General features: G+C 40.2%; 3 protein-coding genes across 4 annotated transcripts in view; 2 read left to right on the top strand and 1 right to left on the bottom strand.

Annotated features, from left to right (window-relative positions):
* The window catches only part of slc12a1 (solute carrier family 12 member 1), a 31,983-nt gene extending 19,656 nt beyond the window's left edge, over positions 1–12,327 (top strand). Inside the window, exons 17-26 of the mRNA XM_053623844.1 lie at positions 3,974–4,114; positions 6,556–6,662; positions 6,758–6,840; positions 7,542–7,664; positions 9,051–9,176; positions 9,991–10,102; positions 10,239–10,325; positions 10,781–10,916; positions 11,109–11,176; positions 11,361–12,327. Of these exons, the coding sequence (XP_053479819.1) occupies positions 3,974–4,114; positions 6,556–6,662; positions 6,758–6,840; positions 7,542–7,664; positions 9,051–9,176; positions 9,991–10,102; positions 10,239–10,325; positions 10,781–10,916; positions 11,109–11,176; positions 11,361–11,496 (1,119 nt within the window). The 3' untranslated portion in view covers positions 11,497–12,327. The remainder of the gene's footprint in view (positions 1–3,973; positions 4,115–6,555; positions 6,663–6,757; positions 6,841–7,541; positions 7,665–9,050; positions 9,177–9,990; positions 10,103–10,238; positions 10,326–10,780; positions 10,917–11,108; positions 11,177–11,360) is intronic.
* Positions 12,328–13,756: 1,429 nt separating this feature from the next.
* Positions 13,757–16,842, top strand: dut (deoxyuridine triphosphatase). 2 transcript variants are annotated; one of them, XM_053623847.1, is made up of 7 exons: positions 13,757–13,946; positions 14,479–14,656; positions 15,266–15,357; positions 15,499–15,543; positions 15,636–15,710; positions 15,797–15,867; positions 16,514–16,842. In XM_053623847.1, exons 1-7 carry the CDS (start codon positions 13,856–13,858, stop codon positions 16,568–16,570), a joined length of 609 nt encoding a protein of 202 aa, XP_053479822.1. In that variant the 5' UTR covers positions 13,757–13,855; the 3' UTR covers positions 16,571–16,842. The 2 variants fall into 2 exon arrangements, with proteins under 2 accessions (XP_053479822.1, XP_053479823.1); XM_053623848.1 differs by lacking the exon at positions 13,757–13,946 and adding an exon at positions 14,304–14,385.
* Positions 16,843–17,692: 850 nt separating this feature from the next.
* LOC128607161 (fibrillin-1-like) overlaps positions 17,693–23,815 on the bottom strand; it is a 31,988-nt gene continuing 25,865 nt past the window's right edge. Inside the window, exons 23-27 of the mRNA XM_053623838.1 lie at positions 22,853–22,981; positions 22,634–22,753; positions 22,296–22,527; positions 21,999–22,161; positions 17,693–19,919 (exon numbers count right to left, since the gene is read on the bottom strand). Coding sequence (XP_053479813.1) covers positions 19,530–19,919; positions 21,999–22,161; positions 22,296–22,527; positions 22,634–22,753; positions 22,853–22,981 — 1,034 coding nt within the window. The 3' untranslated portion in view covers positions 17,693–19,529. The remainder of the gene's footprint in view (positions 19,920–21,998; positions 22,162–22,295; positions 22,528–22,633; positions 22,754–22,852; positions 22,982–23,815) is intronic.

Raw genomic sequence — 23,815 nt, 5'->3', positions numbered from 1 at the left:
CTATAACTCTACACTATAACTATATGCTCTACACTATAACTCTGCACTATAACTACACGCGCTACACTATATCTCTACACTATAACTACACGCGCTACACTATAACTCTACACTATAACTACACGCGCTACACTATAACTCTGCACTATAACTACACGCTCTACACTATAACTCTACACTATAACTACACGCTCTACACTATAACTCTGCACTATAACTACACGCTCTACACTATAACTCTACACTATAACTACACGCTCTACACTATAACTCTACACTATAACTACACGCTCTACACTATAACTCTACACTATAACTACACGCTCTACACTATAACTCTACACTATAACTACACGCGCTACACTACAACTCTACACTATAACTACACGCTCTACACTATAACTCTACACTCTAACTACACACGCTACACTACAACTCTACATTATAACTCTGCACGCTCTACACTATATCTCTACACTATAACTACACGCGCTACACTATAACTCTACACTATAACTACACGCGCTACACTACAACTCTACATTATAACTCTGCACGCTCTACACTATATCTCTACACTATAACTACACGCGCTACACTATAACTCTACACTATAACTACACGCGCTACACTATAACTCTACACTATAACTCTACACTATAACTACATGCGCTACACTATAACTCTACACTATAACTACATGCGCTACACTATAACTCTACACTATAACTATATGCTCTACACTATAACTCTACACTATAACTACATGCTCTACACTACAACTCTACATTATAACTCTACACTATAACTACACGCTCTACACTATAACTCTACATTATAACTCTACACGCTCTACACTATAACTCTACACTATAACTACACACGCTACACTATAACTCTACACTATATCTCTACACTATAACTACACGCGCTACACTATAACTCTACACTATAACTACACGCGCCACACTATATCTCTACACTATAACTACACGCGCTACACTATAACGCTACACTCTAACTACACGCGCTACACTATAACGCTACACTCTAACTACACGCGCTACACTATAACGCTACAGTATATCTCTACACTATAACTACACGTGCTACACTATAACTCTACATTATAACTACACGCTCTACACTATATCTCTACATTATAACTACACGCGCTACACTATAACTCTACATTATAACTACACGCTCTACACTATATCTCTACATTATAACTACACGTGCTACACTATAACTCTACATTATAACTACACGCGCTACACTATAACTCTACACTATATCTCTACACTATAACTATACGCGCTACACTATAACTCTACACTATAACTACACGCTCTACACTATAACTCTACATTATAACTCTACACGCTCTACACTATATCTCTACACTCTAACTACACGCGCTACACTATAACGCTACACTATATCTCTACACTATAACTACACGTGCTACACTATATCTCTACACTATAACTACACGCGCCACACTATATCTCTACACTATAACTACACGTGCTACACTATATCTCTGCACTATAACTACACGCGCTACACTATAACTCTACACTATAACTACACGTGCTACACTATAACTCTACACTATAACTACACGCTCTACACTATAACTCTACATTATAACTCTACACGCTCTACACTATATCTCTACACTCTAACTACACGCGCTACACTATAACGCTACACTATATCTCTACACTATAACTACACGTGCTACACTATATCTCTACACTATAACTACACGTGCTACACTATATCTCTACACTATATCTACACGCGCTACACTATATCTCTACACTATAACTACACGTGCTACACTATATCTCTACACTATAACTACACGCGCTACACTATAACTCTACACTATAACTACACGTGCTACACTATAACTCTACACTATAACTACACGTGCTACACTATAACTCTACACTATAACTACACGCTCTACACTATAACTCTACACTATAACTACACGCGCTACACTATAACTCTACACTATAACTACACGTGCTACACTATAACTCTACACTATAACTACACGTGCTACACTATAACTCTACACTATAACTACACGCTCTACACTATAACTCTACACTATAACTACACGCTCTACACTATATCTCTACACTATAACTACACGCGCTACACTACAACTCTACATTATAACTCTGCACGCTCTACACTATATCTCTACACTATAACTACACGCGCTACACTATAACTCTACACTATAACTACACGCGCTACACTATAACTCTACACTATAACTCTACACTATAACTACATGCGCTACACTATAACTCTACACTATAACTACATGCGCTACACTATAACTCTACACTATAACTATATGCTCTACACTATAACTCTACACTATAACTACATGCTCTACACTACAACTCTACATTATAACTCTACACTATAACTACACGCTCTACACTATAACTCTACATTATAACTCTACACGCTCTACACTATAACTCTACACTATAACTACACACGCTACACTATAACTCTACACTATATCTCTACACTATAACTACACGCGCTACACTATAACTCTACACTATAACTACACGCGCCACACTATATCTCTACACTATAACTACACGCGCTACACTATAACGCTACACTCTAACTACACGCGCTACACTATAACGCTACACTCTAACTACACGCGCTACACTATAACGCTACAGTATATCTCTACACTATAACTACACGTGCTACACTATAACTCTACGTTATAACTACACGCTCTACACTATATCTCTACATTATAACTACACGCGCTACACTATAACTCTACATTATAACTACACGCTCTACACTATATCTCTACATTATAACTACACGTGCTACACTATAACTCTACATTATAACTACACGCTCTACACTATATCTCTACATTATAACTACACGCGCTACACTATAACTCTACACTATATCTCTACACTATAACTATACGCGCTACACTATAACTCTACACTATAACTACACGCTCTACACTATAACTCTACATTATAACTCTACACGCTCTACACTATATCTCTACACTCTAACTACACGCGCTACACTATAACGCTACACTATATCTCTACACTATAACTACACGTGCTACACTATATCTCTACACTATAACTACACGCGCCACACTATATCTCTACACTATAACTACACGTGCTACACTATATCTCTGCACTATAACTACACGCGCTACACTATAACTCTACACTATAACTACACGTGCTACACTATAACTCTACACTATAACTACACGCTCTACACTATAACTCTACATTATAACTCTACACGCTCTACACTATATCTCTACACTCTAACTACACGCGCTACACTATAACGCTACACTATATCTCTACACTATAACTACACGTGCTACACTATATCTCTACACTATAACTACACGTGCTACACTATATCTCTACACTATATCTACACGCGCTACACTATATCTCTACACTATAACTACACGTGCTACACTATATCTCTACACTATAACTACACGCGCTACACTATAACTCTACACTATAACTACACGTGCTACACTATAACTCTACACTATAACTACACGTGCTACACTATAACTCTACACTATAACTACACGCTCTACACTATAACTCTACACTATAACTACACGCGCTACACTATAACTCTACACTATAACTACACGCTCTACACTATAACTCTACACTATAACTATACACTCTACACTATAACTCTTCACTATAACTCTACACTGTAACTACACGCTTTATACTGTAACTCTGGGCTCGGTGGTTCTGAGACTACCATCAAAATGATTCGATATAAAATTGTCCTGATTTTGTTGTTAATGAGTTAGTGTGTGTGTGTATTACTTTGTGTTGTGCTGTGTTTGAGTGTTTATAGTGTGTATAGTTTGTGTCATTGTTGTTGTCAGGGTCCTCGATTGGAGAAGCAGCAGGAGCTCAGTGATTGTATGGAACCGAATCAGCTGTGGCTCAATCAGCAGAAGAGGAAAGCGTTTTACGCCGCCGTAGCGTCCGACAGCTTTCGCGACGGAGCAGAGAGTCTGTTACAGGTGTCAGACAAAATAAACTCATAAACTGTAGATCAGACAGCATGCACTGCAGGAAAAATAAAATCAGATCAGACAGACTGTACTGGAGTGTAATATACAACCTGGAGATCATTTATTATAATGTAAGATCAGTACTGCAGCCCGCTAGATCAGACAGTGATGCTAGATCAGACAGTGATGCTAGATCAGACAGTTCACACTGAAATGTACTGTTTTTATTATTTATTTATCACAGTCTAGAGACTACAATATATCCAGGGTTATTATAGTTTTAAAAATATTGCTAGTTTTTATTTTTATTGCTTTTTTTATTTCGTTTTGTATTTTGGTTTTCAATTTCAGTTTTTGGTGCATAAATGGTGGATAAAGGAATAAATAAATAAAATACTATTAAAAATCACATAGTGTGCACCCGACTTTAGTTTAATGGTGCATAAATAGTTTTGATTTAATTTTTCTTTCAAAAAACATTACTTTTAGTTTTTATTTAGTTCTAGTATTGTTTTAGTTTAACATCATGCTAATTGTACTGAAAAATCCCATAGAGCTCTGCCTTTTCCTACCTATTAACGTGGCCCTTAGCGTTCCGCTGCTACTAAATCTCTGCTGTGCCGAGGAGCTCTAACATGTATACTAATACACCTTACTCTGGTCATTTATGATTCAGGAACACTGATGGATCATCCACTCAATTCAGCCTCTGTTCTTAGACCATCCAACATTTAAAATACGAAGGCGGAAGTTTATTCAGTTTCGTTCGTATTGCAGTTACGTTACGTCATAGTTACAGTTTAGGTCTCATTTATTTGGAAACACACATTTGTATTTTTATTTGTTAACAAAAATGCTTTTTTTTCTTCACAGTTTTGGTTAACGATAATAACCTTGGGTATATCACAGCACAGGATATTAGACTGGAGGTCAGACAGATAGTAAAGTTTACTGATAAATGTTTATTGCACAGTATACAGTAAATAATTTCCTCTAATCTAATCTAAAAACTACACTGAAAATGAATATTCTCGTGTGCCCCTTGCATCTCGTGAAGTCTGATAAAACAATCCTCGTGTTCAAGGAGCTCTCGGTAATGTTCCAGCTCGGCGTGATGTGAAGTGATGTTCCTGTTCAGCAGACTTTGGCTACGATTGCACATGTATCAGGATGTTATCATCAGTAGCGATTGCACTGCGCCATGCTCAGGTCAGATTAACAGCCACGTCTGACTGTACATTAAAGTCAGATAAGGAGTGTGAATTGGAATAACACCGGTGGCTGATTAAGTGCACAGTAAAGAGAGAAGCAGAGTTCACTTTAGTAATAAATACAGAACAGATGGGGAGAATTTTTTAAAAACCTGTTGACTTTCTCTACATCTATAACACTTTCACTACACTCCTGGGCCAAGAACCCATAATGGCACAATATTAAACTTTTGATGATTTTAAAAAGAAATCACTGGTGAGAAAACGCTTGTTTACTTTTGCTGTTTGGGGGAAAAGCTAGAAACATGGAGATTCACTTATAGAGTCTTCTTGTACACAGAGGTGAATCATGATAATGATTAAAGTGTTGGACATGAAATTTTAAACTAACACATATCTGAGTGAACAAAACTGAAATGAAGTACAAATAAACTTAAAATTTTAATAAAATGCTGTGCAGGATTACACACAAGGCTTCAACATTTCAGTAAATCAGAGGGAAAAGTTCATCTCATGCTAACATACTTTATCTTTTTGTTTAATTCATGCTAATTTTCTGACCAGTGATTTATCCTTAAGACAATTAAAAGCTTAATATTTTGGGCGTGGCCCATTTTCTTTTGCCCAGCAGTGTCTCTACATGTATTCAGGTTTATAGTTAAAGAAGAATCGTGACTCAGACAGGATCAGTATCACTTTAACTCTTAAATTCATTTCCTACGCTGCGTTCAAACCTCATCGGGTCTGTTTCTGTTCACGGCCACGCCTCCTGAACCTTCCTCAACCTTTGTGCTTTGAACAATTTATCAATGCTGCAATCATTAAATTGTAAAAAATAAAAATACAGTGTTTGGATGAGTGACGGGAGAAATATAAGGATAAATATAAGGAAGGACATTAATTTGTGAGCAGGGCTAGAGCACTCCAACTTCTACTGTAACTTATATATAAAATTATATATTTCAATAACAAAGTATGCGTACGTTTTTCCCAGTTAGCTTGTGTTTGAATCGAGCCTGGTGTGTGTGTGTGTGTGTGTGTGTGTGTGTGTGTGTGTGTGTGTGTGTGAGCAGTGCAGAAATATTCCTGCAAAGTTAAGGGTTAAGGTCAGGTGTGGTACTTTATCAGTGTGAGTGAAATTCATTAAGCGAGACATGAGTAGCAATGTTTCACATTTCAAAGCTCAAAACCTGTGTGTGTGTGTGTGTGTGTGTGTGTGTGTGTGTGTTATGGTTTCAGGCATCAGGATTGGGGAGGCTCAGACCAAACACACTGATGTTGGGGTTTAAGAGAGACTGGAAGACGGCAAACACTGAAGATGTACAGGCATATGTCGGAGTTCTGCAGTATGTTTCACAGACACACACACACACACACACACACACACACACACGATTCAATCATTCCATACCACAATAATTCTGTGGATTGTTGTGTTCAGTGATGCGTTTGATTTTGAATACGGAACGATGATTCTGAGACTCAATCAGGGACTGGACATCTCACACATCCTCGCAGCTGAAGGTAAACAAACAAACAAACAACAATATGCCATCGTTCTTTCTGTCATTATATGCAGACATGACACTGACACAGTCCTTTTCAGAAAGCAGGTTAATCACAGCTGGATTTTAGGATCCTTAGTTTGGAAATTTTGAAAGTGTTCTTTAAAATAAAAGTACGACATAAATACATAAATAAATAAATAAATAAATAAATAAAAGTTGTAATAGGTGGTAAATCTCTGTGGTGTAAGAGAAGTAAAACACTCGGGAAATAATTCACATATTATCAGGAAAATAATCAACGTCAGCGTGGTGACAGTAACTTCACTTCCTCCTCTATTATCAAAAGAAGTAAACTTGTATAAACCTGACACTTCTTTTATAAGTCTGTGTGTATGTGTATGTTAGTGTGTGTGTGTGTGTGTGTTAATGTGTGTGTGTATATGTGTGTGTGTGTGTGTGTGATGTATACACGTGTATATGTGTGTGTGTGTGTTAATGTGTGTGTGTGTTAATGAGTGTGTTTGTGTTAATGTGTGCATGTGTGTGTATGTGTGTGTTAATGTGTGTGTGTATATGTGTGTGTGTGTGTGTGTGATGTATACACGTGTATATGTGTGTGTGTGTGTTAATGAGTGTGTTTGTGTTAATGTGTGCATGTGTGTGTATGTGTGTGTGTGTGTGTGTTAATGTGTGTGTGTGTGTGATGTCCCTTCCCAGAGGAGATGGAGAGGATGCTTCTGGAGCAGCAGGTGATGGAGATGGAGGAAAACGGCTTTCAGGAAGGAGGAAAAGGATTTTTTAAAAGAAACAGAAAGTCAAAGAAAGCGCTGGCTCCTAAAGGTACTTACAGTACTATATATTACAATATTACAGTATTATATATGCAACTTTATCAGCTCCGCCCATCACTCAGCTCTCTATACAGGTGTACAGTTACTGGCTGTAGCCTGTCACAAAGTATTGGCACCCCTTTTTCCTATCCATCAGTGGAAAGGAAGCAGCAATGAGAAGAAGTAATTTGGGTGGTGGTTTACTCTCAGTACAGCAGTAACACTGGCATGAGTGTGTGTGTGTGTGTGTGTGTGTGTGTGTGTGTGTGTGTGTGTATCTGTTTATGGCTATTTGTTGGCTTATAACACAACTTGCACAGACACTGGCTGAATTTTCAACTGTTTATATTTGTACTAGAAAATGTGGGCGGAGTTTGTCTACAGGAGTCTAAAGACGTTACAACAAATAAAATCCCATTTTAACCATCTGTGCTTCTCTAAACTAATCTAATCCCACACACACACACACACACACACACACACACACACACACAAACACAAACACACACACGATCCCTGTCTGTCTGTGACAGATGGAGGAAGCAGCTTGAATTTTTGGCTCGTTATTTTAGTGTTTTTTGGGACATCATTGTGTATAGTGGTGTGGTGGGCATGGCTTGCTAACCAGTGTAGCATAATGCTAACAGTATAACTGTGTCTGATTTCATTTTGAACGCCATCATCACAACACTAACTACAGATGCCCGAGTTACTGATTACATTTCATCTGCTTTCTGTCTCACTGGTCCCCCTGTCTCTCCCTTTGTCTCTCCCTTTGTCTCTCTCTCTCTCTCTCTCTCTCTCTGTGTCTCTCTCTTTCTGTGTCTCTCTCTTTGTGTCTCTCTCTGTCTCTCTCTCTTTCTGTCTCTCTCTGTGTGTGTCTCTCTCTCTCTCTCTCTTTCTGTGTCTCTCTTTTTGTCTCTCTCTGTCTCTCTCTCTGGGTCTCTCCCTCTGTCTCTCTCTCTCTCTCTTTCTGTGTGCTTCTCTCTCTCTCTCTCTCTCTCTCTCTCTCTCTCTCTGTGTCTCTCTCTGTCTCTCTCTCTGTCTCTCTATTTCTGTATCTCGCTGTGTCTCTCTGTTTCTCTCTGTGTCTCTCCCTCTCTCTCTGTCTCTCTCTCTTTCTGTGTGTCTCTCTGTGTGTCTCTCCCTCTCTCTCTTTCTGTGTCTCTCTCTGTCTCTCTCTTTTTGTGCCTCTCTCTCTCTGTGTCTCACTGTGTCTCTCTCTGTGTCTCTCTCTCTCTTTCTGTGTCTCTCTCTGTGTCTCTCTCTTTCTGTGTGTCTCTCTCTGTGTCTCTCATGCTTTCTGTGTCACTCTCTTTCTGTGTCTCGCTGTGTCTCTCTCTCACTCTGTGTCTCTTTGTTTCTGTGTGTGTGTCTCTCTCTCTCTCTCTCTCAGCTGTAGAACTGTCCCAGTCATCTGATGTGTTGAAGATAAACCAGCGTTTAATGGAGGCCAGCTCTCAGTTTAAGAGGAAGCAGGGGAAAGGAACCATTGACGTGTGGTGGTTATTTGATGATGGAGGTACGAGTCAGATGGAATGGTGCTGTATCAGACACAACCAAACCACAATCATAATAATCCAGTCTAATGAGACAGAAAACTAACACACAGATCCTGAAAAAGTGAATTTAGCAGACAGATTGCTGTTTGTTTGAGGACAAGGAGGTCTACTAGCAGTTTTAATACACTGTACTTAATTATTAGGGGTCCAAGCACTGAAGGTGCAGTTAAAACTGTAAAGTGTAGAAACACAAAACTTTACAGGTAGAGGCTGTGTCTCAACATCTACTCAGAAAAATGAAATCACCCATATCTTATCAAGTCAGAATTCTTTTTTATACTTATACCTTGACTTCGTCTAGGTCATGCCCGTTAAAGTCTGCCATGTGTCTCTTCACAAGATGGTGATAAAACACTTTCACCCTCAATAATGATCTAAAACATGTTGAGATTTGTAAACAAAATGGCTGCCACATGCCAATCAAGCTTAGCGCTGTAACACAGGAATGAGGACAAGTGAAATATTTGGGGCGTGGACACCCATAGTGGTGGAATTATATTAAAATAAACAATGCTCTATGATGTTTGTGGTACAGAACAAATATGGGTACCATCAGCTAACCAGCTAATTCTTTTATGTGGAGCGTCCATTGTACCGTGAATGAGCCGTTACTATAGAAACGGTAACGTATCAGAATGAGCGCATTAATATTAATATAAACCTGCGCTACTGTCAGAGCCGCTGTTCTAGAGAATTAATCACTACCTTCTGACCCAATCACAGTCCAGAACTCAGCAGCGCTGTGGTGTAAGTCTGTGTGAATCCTGTGTTCAGGTCTGACTCTGTTACTGCCCTACATACTGACCACCAGGAAGAAGTGGAGAGACTGTAAACTGCGGATCTTCATCGCAGGACAACTGGATCGTGTACAGCAGGACGAAGAAGAGTATGCACACACACACACACACACACACACACACACACACAAAGAGCTCCTGTGTTTATTGTGTTAAGTGTTTCGATTCATGTTGTAACTTATATAACATCCTGTGTGTGTGTGTGTGTGTGTGTGTGTGTTTCAGAATCCAGTCTCTGCTGAAAAAATTCAGGATCAAATGCACAGACATCATCATCATCACTGAACTCCATATCAAGCCCTCTTCAGAAAAGTACACCACCTAAAACTCACTGTGTGTGTGTGTGTGTGTATGTGTGTGTGTGTGTGTGTGTGTGTGTGTGTGTGTGTATGTGTGTGTGTGTGTGTGGTGTGTGGTGTGTGTGTGTGTGTGTGTGTATGTGTGTGTGTGTGTGTATTGTTTTGCTTTGCTGAGACTTTTTTTTTATAATAACTTAAATCATGATTTTCTGGTGTTTCTGCTAATAAACAGTATTATTATGTGTGTGTGTGTGTGTGTGTGTGTGTGTGTGGTGTGTGGTGTGTGTGTGTGGTGTGTGGTGTGTGTGTGTGGTGGGGGGGTTGTGTGGTGTGGGGTGTGTGTGGTGTGTGTGTGTGTGTGGTGTGGTGTGTGGTGTGTGTGTGGGGGGGGGTTGTGTGGTGTGGGGTGTGTGTGGTGTGTGTGTGTGTGTGTGGTGTGGTGTGTGGTGTGTGTGTGGGTGTGTGTAGCTGGAAGCTGTTTGAGGACATGATCGCACCATTCCGGCTGTATGAGGGTTCTAAGGACACGGCTCAGGCTGAAACTCTGAGGAAGGAGAACCCCTGGAAGATCACAGATGCTGAGCTGGACCGCTTCGAGGAGAAGGTCACACACACACACATGATCAAACGATGGAAGGATGAATGGCTTTACTGATCATTGGATGGATGAATGAGTGAATGAATAAAGATATCGGTTGATTAATGAGCAGCTGAATGAATGAATAAATACATGAACTAACAAATGAATGAATGAATGAATGAATGAGTGAAGATTGTGTTTGTTGTCTCTGTACAGACGAGTCTTCAGGTGCGTCTGAATGAGTTACTGCAGGAGAGCTCCAGAGCAGCTAAACTCATCATAGTGTGAGTAACACACACCTGTCTCACACTCCCACACTTACATTTATACACACACACTGGAATTACACTATTATTATTATTATTAGACATAGAGTTACTAACTTTAGCAGTGTTGAATCCAGGTGATGATAATGCAGTGTGTGTCTGTGTGTGTCTGTGTGTGTCTGTGTGCGTGTGTGTGTTACAGGAGCATGCCCATTGCACGTAAAGGCTCTGTATCTGATCACCTGTACATGTCGTGGTTGGAGGCTCTGACTAAAAACTTGCCTCCCACTCTGCTGGTGCGCGGAAACCACAAGAGTGTTCTCACCTTCTACTCATAAAGGCTGTGGTCCAATCCCACTCTCTCACACTGTCCACTTACACTTTTGTCTCAGGAGTGTCTTTAAAGTCCATTTAACCTGTAATGTCCCTTTAAGATTACAGATGTATTAACCTCTGGATCACTTTCTCTCATGACATTAAATGTAAATTATTAGCTCATGACTTCTTTCCTTCCACCTGATAGCCACGGGGTATTAACCCCAGAGAAGTGGATGAGGGTGCACTAAAAACAGGAATGAGATACAGCCTATGAACAACACACCACTGCCCTCTAGTGGAACTGTAGATCTATAGCAAGATTTAATGTGTGTGTACTGCAGGTGATAATACGGGAAGCTGAAAGTAAATAGTAAAAAGACGATGAAAAGGATAAATGTATAAAGAATGTAAGATTTAATTAACTGCTACATATATAAAGAAGAAAATCACTGAATAGATGGATGAATGAATTAATAGATGAATAAATAACAGGTGAATGAATGTTAAGGATGATATTGATGAATATTTGCAAGTATGAATGTGAAAGTTCCTGATGGATAATGGAGTGACAGATGGACGATGGATGGAGAAAATGGGAGGAAATGTAATTAGAAAGACACTGAGTGGAGTTTTATTGGCTTGTATTTCTGCCCTACTTTTTTGTCTCTTTATAAAAGCACCTAGTGAAAATACAGCTAGGGAAATAAATATACACATTTCGATCAATTACAGATCTCTATATTTATAAAAGCTTCGGGTTCACATAATGATTAAATTTCACTCTGGAGATTTTAGATATCATACATGTATATTCTTGGAATTTACTCAATAAAACATTTGAAAAACCATAACTGTATTAAAGGTTTTGTTTTTGTTACAGTACATATTCTTTTCTATGCTCACCTCATGCAGTTTGAAACATGTGTGCAGTATAGCAACAATATCAAAATCTGTCAACAAAATCAAGGACAATTGGCTCATCCCACTGTTGTCAGAGCAAAGATTCCAGACCCAGGCACTTGTGTGGACTGTTTGCAGTTAAAAAAGCTTTTATTTTGGGGGCTGAAAACAGGCTTTAAAAAAAGTCTCCTGATACACCAGCAAGCCTTCATCAGGGAGTCAGACAATTATAAAAGCCACAAAATACTAAATAGCCTCACCTGTGTCAGCATCATTGCAAGTGATCTAGTGGCTACTCATCTTAAAAAAAGTAGGAACCCAACACATACAAGAACATGTATGAGTGAGAGAGAGAGAGAGAGAGAGAGAGAGAGAGATTATTAGGTATGCTTATTGTCCTGTAATGGTTAAGGACAATGTGTACTGTGTGTGAGTGAAAGCAGGGACTCCGGCAAGACTAGCTATGACATCATAACTAAAAGGGAGAGCCAGAAGGGAACACAGACATGAGGACTCCCTGGGACATAATGCGGCCAGCCACTTCACCATCAACACACCTGGGTGAAGGTGTGAAAGTGGGGGAGCGACAGCATCCAAACATCCCAGTTCACCACAACACTCTATAGCTGTGATCCTCTAGATCTGCTTCTTTACCGAAGAAAAAAACTATTCACAAAAAGCTTGAGTAAACAAATATGTTTTCAGCCTGGACTTAAACACGGACACTGTGTCTGAGTCCCGAACACTAATTGGAAGACTGTTCCATAACTGTGGGGCTCTATAAGAGAAAGCTCTTCCCCCTGCTGTAGCCTTCACTATTCCAGGTACCAACAAATAGCCTGCAACTTTTGATGGAAGTATGTGTGGTGGATCATAAAAGACCAAAAGTTCTCTCAGGTACTGTGGCGCGAGACCATTTAGTGCTTTATAGGTCAGTAATAGTATTTTATAATCAGTGTGAGATTTCACTGGGAGCCAATGCAGTGTGTATAAGATCGGGGTGATGTGGCCGTATCTTCTGGTTCTAGTTAGGACTCTAGCATCTGCATTCTGGACTAACTGGAGTTTGTTTATATTCCTACTGGAACATCCAGACAGTAAGGCATTACAGTAATCTAGTCTAGAGGTGACCAAAGCATGAACTAATATTTCTGCATCATGTAGTGACAATATATTTCTTATCTTAGAAATATTTCTGAGATGAAAGAAGACTATCCTAGTAATATTATCTACATGAGCGTCAGATGAAAGACTGGAGTCAATAATCACTCCAAGGTCTTTTACAGATTTCTGTATTTGTGCATTTTGTCTGTATTCGCACGAGGCCGCTAGGGAGCAGCAGAGCGCATGCGCGTTTCAGTCTGAAAGCAGCAGCAGAAGAAAGATCACCACTGCGCAGCCTCAGTTTGTGGACACAGATCTGCTGGCTTTCTGTCTCCATAAATCCAGAACCAACATGTGTGGATCTTTTTAATCAACATGTTTTCTCCTTCCGCTTCCTTTGTGAAGTCTGTGGTTTATAGCGGACGCAGACTGATCCAGAGAAGATGCTTTTCTTCACACAGAAACGGTATGTTACTCTTTCTCTTTGCTGTCTTACTACAGATAATATCTGAGACCTGAAAATATCTAGATGTGAATAATAGGAATGGTAAAGGCTTGATTTGTTAATATATATATATATATATATATATATATATATATATATATATATATATATATATATAAATATACAAAATGACGACTGTGTGCTTTGTTAGCGTAGAGACAGCTGTTTTCATCTTAGAACGGTTCTGATTGGTCAGAAATGCAGCGTTCTGATTGGTTGTGGAGAGAGAGCGCGTGTGTGTGTGTGTGTGTGTGTGTGTGTTGGGGGGGGGGGGGTATCCCTACGTTGTGTCATATCATTGGTTGAAAAAGCGCGGGGAGGCGAGGCGTTCTTTTCGCGCGAGCTTTAAATGCTGTGGAGAAGGAGTTTGGCGCGAGAGTATTGGCGGTGCTTCTGTGAGGTGATTCTGATACAGCGGCTTTCCCGGTTATTGTCTTTTTTTGTTCAGTTTTTATTATTTTGTTTGGTTTTATTCTCGGTTCTCGTGTTTCAGGTAAAATGCCGTGCTCAGAAGTGACCGACGTGACCGTAGTGTCTCCTGTGAAGAAGAGCAGGACTGAGGAAATAAATGAAAAGCGCGGTAACATTGTGCTAAAGTTCGCTAAACTGTCCGAACACGCCACAGCACCGACCAGAGGTTCTGCTAAAGCGGCCGGATACGACCTGTACAGGTAGGAAACATCAACTTAAAAACTGCTTGTGGAAGAAGAATAAACCACGAGTATGAGCACATTTTTGGCTCTATTTAGTAATTTCACACTTTCTTAACTTTTATATCGCAAGCCCTTAAGGATAAAGGGGCTGAAAACTCCTTATCTCCATAACTCGCGGTATAAATATATAATGTGGATGTTCGATTCCACAAGTGTGGGAGTCGATTCTCCAGTTCGAATCCCTGTAAGCAGAGTCGGTTCTTCACTTAAACTTGTAGAGGATATTCTAGAAACAGACTAAACGCTCATGAGAGTTTTCTGAAGTAAATTGTTTAATCATTTTTTAAATAAAAAATTAGCTATAGTAAGATCCTTATTATAGCTAAATATATGCAAGTGTCATATGTTCATTATGTGAATCGGTTTGTGTGTGTCTGCTTATGATTTGCCCTCCAACAATCTCAAATTAATAAAACTTTTGAGTCACTATCTTAAAGGGCTTTGCGTAAGAGATTAAGAGTTGACCATGACTCAAATGATATGGAAATGTATGTAATGTGAAGGAAATTAACCCAAGTGCTGTGTAAATGGATGAATAAATGATGATTCTGCCCTGTTTGTGCTCAGTGCATATGATTACTCCATTCCTCCGATGGACAAGGCCATAGTGAAGACTGACCTCCAGATCGCCGTTCCTGCAGGATGTTACGGCCGAGTGGGTATGGACACGCTCTGTCATCTTCCATAACATTTTATATATATATATATATATATATGTGTATGTATGTGTTCATTTATAGACATCTACATACATGAATGCACAGAGGTCTTATGAGTCTATGTTGTGATTTCTTCCTCAGCTCCTCGCTCTGGTCTGGCGGCGAAGCACTTTATTGATGTTGGAGGTGGGTGATTCGGTCTTTATTGACCTAATGCATACGTTGGGAAATGTGGAACAGTCTGGGCTTCAACTAACAGTGTTGTGTTTGCTGTTTAGCCGGTGTGGTGGATGAAGACTACAGAGGAAACCTTGGCGTTGTGCTGTTCAACTTCGGCAAGGAGACGTTTGAAGGTGGGATTTGACGTCATGGCTGAAATAAATGGACTTTATGAATATGGAAATCAGGGTTTGGGTAATAAATGATTCCTTTGTTTCAGTGAAAAAAGGAGACCGAGTGGCTCAGCTAGTGTGTGAGCGAATCTGCTATCCTGACCTACAGGAACTTAAGGTAAAGACCAATAAACTCCATATGTCACACAGTTAAAGATCATCATTATTATTATTATTATTATTATTATTATTATTATTATTATTATTATTATTATTATTATTATTATTATAATCCTCTAAAGAAGCGCAGCATGAGTTCAGCCAAACGCAAGCAATTTCTTTCCATCTTTATCCACACCACAGTCCTGGGCTCTGTCCCAAATCGCAAAACTGCTCTAAATAGTGTGACTGGTGGTTAACTGATGCCTGCATGAGGCTGTGTCCTAAACCACCATACCGTTGTACTAAATGATACAACAGGACATGCCCATACTTGTATGTGAATGAATGAATAAATAAATAAAACAATTATGTACTATATTCACTCCCCAACAGAGTTTTGGATAGAGCTGGTATACCGAGATCTCATCTTTTCTTTATCCACACAACACTCCTCACACAGAACTGAGACTTTATTTTTTCAGGTGTTTCCTTATTTACTTATGTATCTCTCATAAACTTGTGGATGCAGTCACTTGTGTAATTGGTGCTTCATAGCAGTTTTGAGCTAATTATTTGTACTGATGCACAAGAGTCTTTAAAAAACTACTCCATCAGGCATAGTGTACTAAATATTCTTGTTCGTTATTGCTTGTCGTTCTCAGACGCTGGACGAGACGGAGAGGGGTGCTGGGGGATTCGGCTCAACGGGGAGGAGCTGAAACTGCTGCTGCTGTACTTAAATTAAGTTGTGTGGTTTTGTTTATAGAAACAACTGTTACTGATGTGCCTGGTGGGATGTAAATGAGTTTAGTGCAGATGTCCTGCGAGGCAATACTGTTCAGCCACCAGTTGGTGCTATTACTGGCTGTTCAGTTTTTTTTGTGTGGTGTTTTTTTTTCTTTGTTTGTTAATTTTTTTTTTATTTTTATTTTTAACTTGATTAAATCTTTTTAAAAAAAGAAGAAAATATTAAATCTGAGGGATGACTTGCGTTCAGTGTGGTTGTGTCTTTAAATATATAAATTCTGTTTTGGGGGGGGGGACTCCTCCTTGAGACAATATGAGGAAGAATCCTTGAGCTTGAAAGGGAACCCATGTTCATGTGGGTGACACTGGATAGTGTGATTATAAATAAATGCACCCCTTCTGTAACTCTGCTACATGGTCAAGTAGTGTGACTGTATAACCAGGAACTTATGAATGAACATCAGAGTTATTTCTCAGTTCATTATAGTTTTAACTTCAAGTCTCTTGTGTTGTGTAAGTACTGGACTGTTCATTGATGGGGAATTGTGTGTAAACTGTTAAGGACTTGCAGTCATAAATTTTATTTAAAGAAGATCCTCCACAGCCAACTTCATGGTTTTTCTGGTACCATCCTCAGTAATCTCATGGTGATCTTTAGGCTGTCCATGTGGGTCATCCTCACCAACAGTGAGTGATTTTATATAAATGTGGTTGAAGGTGTTTATGAATAAGGTAGAAGAAATATGGTGATTACAGGTGGTGGTCTCTCATCATTGTACTGTACACTGAATGATTTCACTGAGAACTGTGATCTTCTATTTTGTAATTACTATATTCATGACATGAAGGCACACTGAAGTGGTGGAGTTAGTTCCACCACCCTGAAGTGGATTTTCCTATAACAGTATGGCCTCAAGTGTGTTACTATAGAAATGATAATGTATTAGAATGAGCACATTAATTAAATATATACCTGTGATTTGCAGCTGCGCTACTGTCAGCTGCTATTATAGAAAACTAGTCAACACCTCCCGACCAATCACAAGCCAGAATGCAGCAGCTCTACAGTTAGAAAGAAAGTACTGACTCCGGTGCCCTGTTCAAACCAAAACGTTCTTTTATTGTGAATTTACACCTAAACTCCTCATGATGTGAACACTGAATGATGGTGGTGTCTCGTTGAAGGCACTGACTATATTGCGAGTGCGTGTTTTCGGCCTGGACGGCCTCAGTGCAGTAGTCTCTTTCTTTTTCTTCCTCTGAAAGGTGAAATGTACAGTTACAGAATCGGAATAAAAAAAGTAGTTGGTCTTTATAATGAGCACCATTGTGAGCCCTTCAGTCCAGGGCACTATACATGTGTTTATAAAAGATCCCCAGGTTAAACGCGGCATGGTTACAGTAATACACACACGTCCTGCACAGAGTAGCGAAAGGCATTAAGTGGCATCAGTTTGCAGTGCATTCATAAATCTAATGTTGACGTGTTATTAGCACCAGTAAATACGATTAAAACACTGAGCTAAGATAGACAGCGCAGAAAAGAAAGAAGCAGAGTCCTTTATAACCACAATGGAACCAAAAAAAAATAAAATAACAGTTCAGCTGAAAATAAATAGCACACAATATTCCCCTTTAGACAGAATGTGTCAAATCTGTTTGAGGTACAGAACAACTGAGGTCAATTTGCACTGGTGTTAAAATGGAGGCTTCCTTTATCCTGCATTCACATGTGACAAGTTGCCTTTGGGCGTGGCATGTCCAGCTTTTATTAGTTCCAATAAGAAATATACGTAATTATAATTGACCTGCTAATGCTAACTAGGTATACAGTTCATTAGTTAATACAAATGGTGCACTTCAAACATGTATCAAATACATTTAGGGTAAAGAGGACATTGTGGGCATTTATTTTAGACTGAAATGTAACTTTGAGACTTTTAAGCTTTAAAGTGGTCAAAAATTAGTGATTTAATAAATGATATTTCTGTCCAGTCTCCTGCTCGAACACAATTTATTCACCCACTTTAGCTTCATGTCTGCTTCAATACTGTTTTTATCTGCCCTTGTCCACTTCCCCTTGACCTAGACCAAGATGCTCTAGATGATCGAGTTGTAGACATAAACACTAGTTTGCAGGATCACAACTTACCCAGAAAGCATTGCTGCAATCTAAGAACGTTTTCTTTTCAAAATGGTGGCTGAAGCTAGAAGGCATTGGGCTTTTATTAGGTTTTGTTACTTATGCTTGTACATCTGTATATGATTCTGAGGGAGCTGGGCAACTTGTGTTCTACTAGCAGGGTAGCACATTAGCTAATTAGCAAGCCAGCTAGTCGGCACATTTTACTCTGTTAGCTAGTTAACATGTTGGGTAATTGCTATCAACACAGACAGCTGTCTAGCTGGTAACATCTAATCAGCATGCTACATACTCAGCAAGCAAGCTACTCATCCAGGTTTACTCTACTAACTAGTTAGCATGCCAGCTGGTTAGCAATTTTTGCCTTGTAGCTAAGTGGAGACCCTTTGTTGCCATGCTAGATAGCTATTCAGCTTTTTTCTGATTGTTTGCTATATTTATTCTATTAGCTTATAATCACACTAGAAAGTTAGCAAGCCAATGTGAAGGACACTGTTGAATCTTAGAGAAAATTGCTTGAGCTACATCATGCTTGGTGCGAGTTCACACTTATCTGATGGGGGAATTGGACAAGAGCACAGTACAAACAATGCTGTAATTCAAAATGTGTGTTGGATCAGACAAAACACTTTGACGCTGCAGCTTTCAGTTCTATAGAATGTAGATATGTACTGTTATTATTGTTATGGTTATTTCTGAGAGACGATGTGGAGAGACGATATCTCTGGTGTGGAGATCTTTCGCTGTAGTAAATAAGAGTCCTCTTTGATCGTTTCTTTGGTGTATAGCTAATGCAGGTTGATCTGTAGTTTAACGTGTAGCGTTTCTCCCAGTTCTCCACTGAGGTAGTCTTTATCGTTCTCGTCCTCTAGCGCATCCAGCTCCTTCTTACCGTACACAGGAACGCCGCTGATTTGTAAATAATAAACTCCAGGCAGAAGGTGGTGGCGCTTGTTTTTGGACAAGTGCAGGAAGCTCACTCCATCCCGCTGGTTGAGTTTGAACAGGCCAGCATCGTTCCCCAAGTCGATAGCATAACGGACGTGGTTTTTGAGTGTGGAGAGAGCTGGCAGGAACTCGATGATGTGATCTTTAGCACTTAGGTCTCCAACGCTCAGGTTAAAACGAATGATGTCATCAACATCCACGCTGGCTGAAGTAATCACTTCTTGATCAACCTAAAAGTAGAAAAGATTAATGCTATGTCCCGAACACTGGTGGAAAAATTTATTCTAACAGTAATGCTCTTTATAAAACATTCATGATACATCAGAAGATAACCAAACCCCTCCCAATAAATTACATCGTGAACAAAACCCCTCCCAATAAATTACATTGTAACCAAAACCCCACCCAATAAATTACATCGTGACCAAAACCCCACCCAATAAATTACATCATGACCACAACCCCACCCAATAAATTACATCGTGACCAAAACCCCACCCAATATATTACATCGTGACCAAAACCCCTCCCAATAAATTACATCGTGACCAAAACCCCTCCCAATAAATTACATCGTGACCAAAACCCCACCCAATAAATTACATCATAACCAAAACCCCTCCCAATAAATTACATCGTGACCAAAACCCCACCCAATAAATTACATCGTGACCAAAACCCCACCCAATAAATTACATCGTGACCAAAACCCCTCCCAATAAATTACATCGTGACCAAAACCCCCCCAATAAATTACATCGTGACCAAAACCCCCCCAATAAATTACATCGTGACCAAAACCCCTCCCAATAAATTATATCGTGAACAAAACCCCACCCAATAAATTACATCGTGACCAAAACCCCTCCCAATAAATTACATCGTGACCAAAACCCCTCCCAATAAATTATATCGTGACCAAAACCCCCCCAATAAATTACATCGTGACCAAAACCCCTCCCAATAAATTATATCGTGAACAAAACCCCACCCAATAAATTACATCGTGACCAAAACCCCTCCCAATAAATTGCATCATGACCAAAACCCCTCCCAATAAATTACATCGTAACCAAAACCCCACCCAATAAATTACATCATGAACAAAACCCCTCCCAATAAATTACATCGTGACCAAAACCCCACCCAATAAATTACATCGTGACCAAAACCCCTCCCAATAAATTACATCGTAACCAAAACCCCTCCCAATAAATTACATCGTAACCAAAACCCCTCCCAATAAATTACATCGTGAACAAAACCCCTCCCAATAAATTACATCGTAACCAAAACCCCTCCCAATAAATTACATCGTGACCAAAACCCCACCCAATAAATTACATCATGACCAAAACCCCTCCCAATAAATTACATCGTGACCAAAACCCCACCAAGTAAATTACATCTAATAAATTATAAAACCTGATACATGTTGTGTTATTGTGTACCTGTGTGTTGTGTTAGTGTGGTGTGTTGTGTTAGTGTTTTGTGTAGTGTGTACCTGTGTGTTATGTTAGTGTGTACCTGTGTGTTGTGTTATTGTGTACCTGTGTGGTGTGTTAGTGTGTGGTCTGTTAGTGTGTACCTGTGTGTTGTGTTAGTGTGCACCTGTGTGTTATGTTAGTGTGTACCTGTGTGTTATGTTAGTGTGTACCTGTGTGGTGTGTTAGTGTGTACCTGTGTGTTGTGTTAGTGTGCACCTGTGTGTTATGTTAGTGTGCACCTGTGTGTTATGTTAGTGTGTACCTGTGTGTTATGTTAGTGTGTACCTGTGTGGTGTGTTAGTGTGTACCTGTGTGTTGTGTTAGTGTGCACCTGTGTGTTATGTTAGTGTGTACCTGTGTGTTATGTTAGTGTGTACCTGTGTGGTGTGTTAGTGTGTACCTGTGTGGTGTGTACCTGTGTGGTGTGTTAGTGTGTACCTGTGTTAGTGTGTACCTGTGTGTTATGTTAGTGTGTACCTGTGTGGTGTGTACCTGTGTGGTGTGTTAGTGTGTACCTGTGTTAGTGTGTACCTGTGTGTTATGTTAGTGTGTACCTGTGTGGTGTGTACCTGTGTGGTGTGTTAGTGTGTACCTGTGTGTTATGTTAGTGTGTACCTGTGTGGTGTGTTAGTGTGTACCTGTGTTAGTGTGTACCTGTGTGTTATGTTAGTGTGTACCTGTGTGGTGTGTACCTGTGTGGTGTGTTAGTGTGTACCTGTGTGTTATGTTAGTGTGTACCTGTGTGGTGTGTACCTGTGTGGTGTGTTAGTGTGTACCTGTGTGTTATGTTAGTGTGTACCTGTGTGTTATGTTAGTGTGTACCTGTGTGGTGTGTTCCTCGGTTGTGTTGCTGCTGCGTCGTTTCCGGCCTTTCTTTGGATAGCCGTTGATCTTACACTCGTAACACGCTTCAGGTGAGAGAGCGTTCTCCTCATCTACTGCAGGTGGAGTACTGCTGCTAAAGCCCACTCCTGATACGCAGTGCCTACACACACACACACACACACACACAGTATAATCACGCACTTTTCTCTGTGTAGTAGCTCCTTTACTATCTGTACTTTATTCTGCATTGTGCCGTCATAAATCTCCATAAGGAAGTGTGTGTGTGTGTCTCACCCCTGTCCGGCTCTGTAGTATCCGGGTGGACACACACACACAAATCCGCCGTCGGTGTTGGAGCAGCCGTAGTTGCAGGGGTTCTGTGGAGATGAGCACTCGTTCACGTCCTCGCACGCGCCGCTGTTGTGAGTGAACATGAAGCCGCTGGGACACACACAGCGGAAACTGCCCAGTGTGTTGTGACACGACGCACCGCCACACACCTGCCCACTCTGACACTCGTTCTCATCTGAACACAAACCAGCAGCACTCAGAGTCACTCACACTGTGTGTGTGTGTGTGTGTGTGTGTGTGTGTGTGTGTGTGTGTGTGTGTGTGATTCATAGGCATCTCACCGACACACTGGTTCCACTGGTAGTGCTGCAGGTAGCCGTGAGGACAGCTACACCTGAATCCACCAATCAGATTCTGACAGCCATGATTACACCGATGATCTCCGTCACACTCATCAACATCTGCACACACACACACACACACACGTGAATTCGCACAAGCGTCAATCAGTAAGTACAAGTAAAAAACATGGATGGAAATGTATGTAGTGTGTGTTTGACCTTCGCAGCGTTGGCCGCCCTGGTCGAGTGAGAACCCTCTCTGGCACTCGCAGCTGAAACTTCCTGGACTGTTCTGACACACTCCGTTACTACCACAAAGACCTGGATCTGACGTACACTCGTTATTATCTACACACACACACACACACACACACACACACACACACAGGATATTCAGTGTCTAAGCATGTGTGTTTAAAGCTAGATTAGCAGCACAGTAAATACACTATCTGGCCAAAAGGTTGGTGGTGTCTCAGTGGTGAAGGTGTTACTGCTCAGAAGGTCACGAGTTCAAACCCCAGCACCACCAAGCTACCACTATTGGGCCCTTAAGCGAGGCCCTTAACCCTCAATAGCTCAGATGTATGAATGAGATAAATGTAACTCACTCTGGATCAGGGCATCTGCCAAGTATTGTAAATGTAATGTAATGTAAAAAGTATGTGCACCCCTGACCATCACACTCATATCCTGTTAGCCAATAGCCCAAACCAAACCTGTTCCACCATGACTCTGAGACAATGTCCATTGTAAAAAGCGCTATACAAATAAAATAGAATAGAATAGTATTGACACTGTGCACAAAGCGAGCTCCATGAAGACCTGGTGTGTGAAGGTTGGAAGAAGGTGGAAGAACTCGAGTGTACTGCACAGAGCCCTGACCTCAACCCCACCTATGAACTGGAACTGGATCATCTGAAGATGGAGTGATCGGAGGGTCATTCAGTATTGCTTCTACTTCACATAAAACAATATGCAAAGCTTCATCGTCCAGCATCTGCTGTTTTACTACTGAGTAAAGCACTTTCTTGACTTGCTGGATTAAGTGCTCCTAAACAGCACCATGAGGCGGGTTGAAGGTCCATTTTATGCCGTTATTGATGTTGACTTCTGGATCATTATCCAGAATCAAGTTCACTTCTTCCTTTGCTTCAGACCATTGAGATGGTGGCTTTAAAAGGA

The sequence above is a fragment of the Ictalurus furcatus genome, chromosome 4 (genome assembly GCF_023375685.1).
Source record: "Ictalurus furcatus strain D&B chromosome 4, Billie_1.0, whole genome shotgun sequence".
NCBI lineage: Eukaryota > Metazoa > Chordata > Actinopteri > Siluriformes > Ictaluridae > Ictalurus > Ictalurus furcatus.
This window is presented reverse-complemented; position numbering and strand designations above follow the sequence as displayed.

Bases quoted from the DNA above. Each gene is read 5' to 3' on its own strand.
- dut (XM_053623847.1), top strand. From the start codon at position 13,856: ATGTTTTCTCCTTCCGCTTCCTTTGTGAAGTCTGTGGTTTATAGCGGA. The intron at 15,358-15,498 runs GTATGGACACGC...TTTCTTCCTCAG, and splicing joins AGGATGTTACGGCCGAGTGG to CTCCTCGCTCTGGTCTGGCG. The intron at 15,868-16,513 runs GTAAAGACCAAT...TGTCGTTCTCAG, and splicing joins CTGACCTACAGGAACTTAAG to ACGCTGGACGAGACGGAGAG.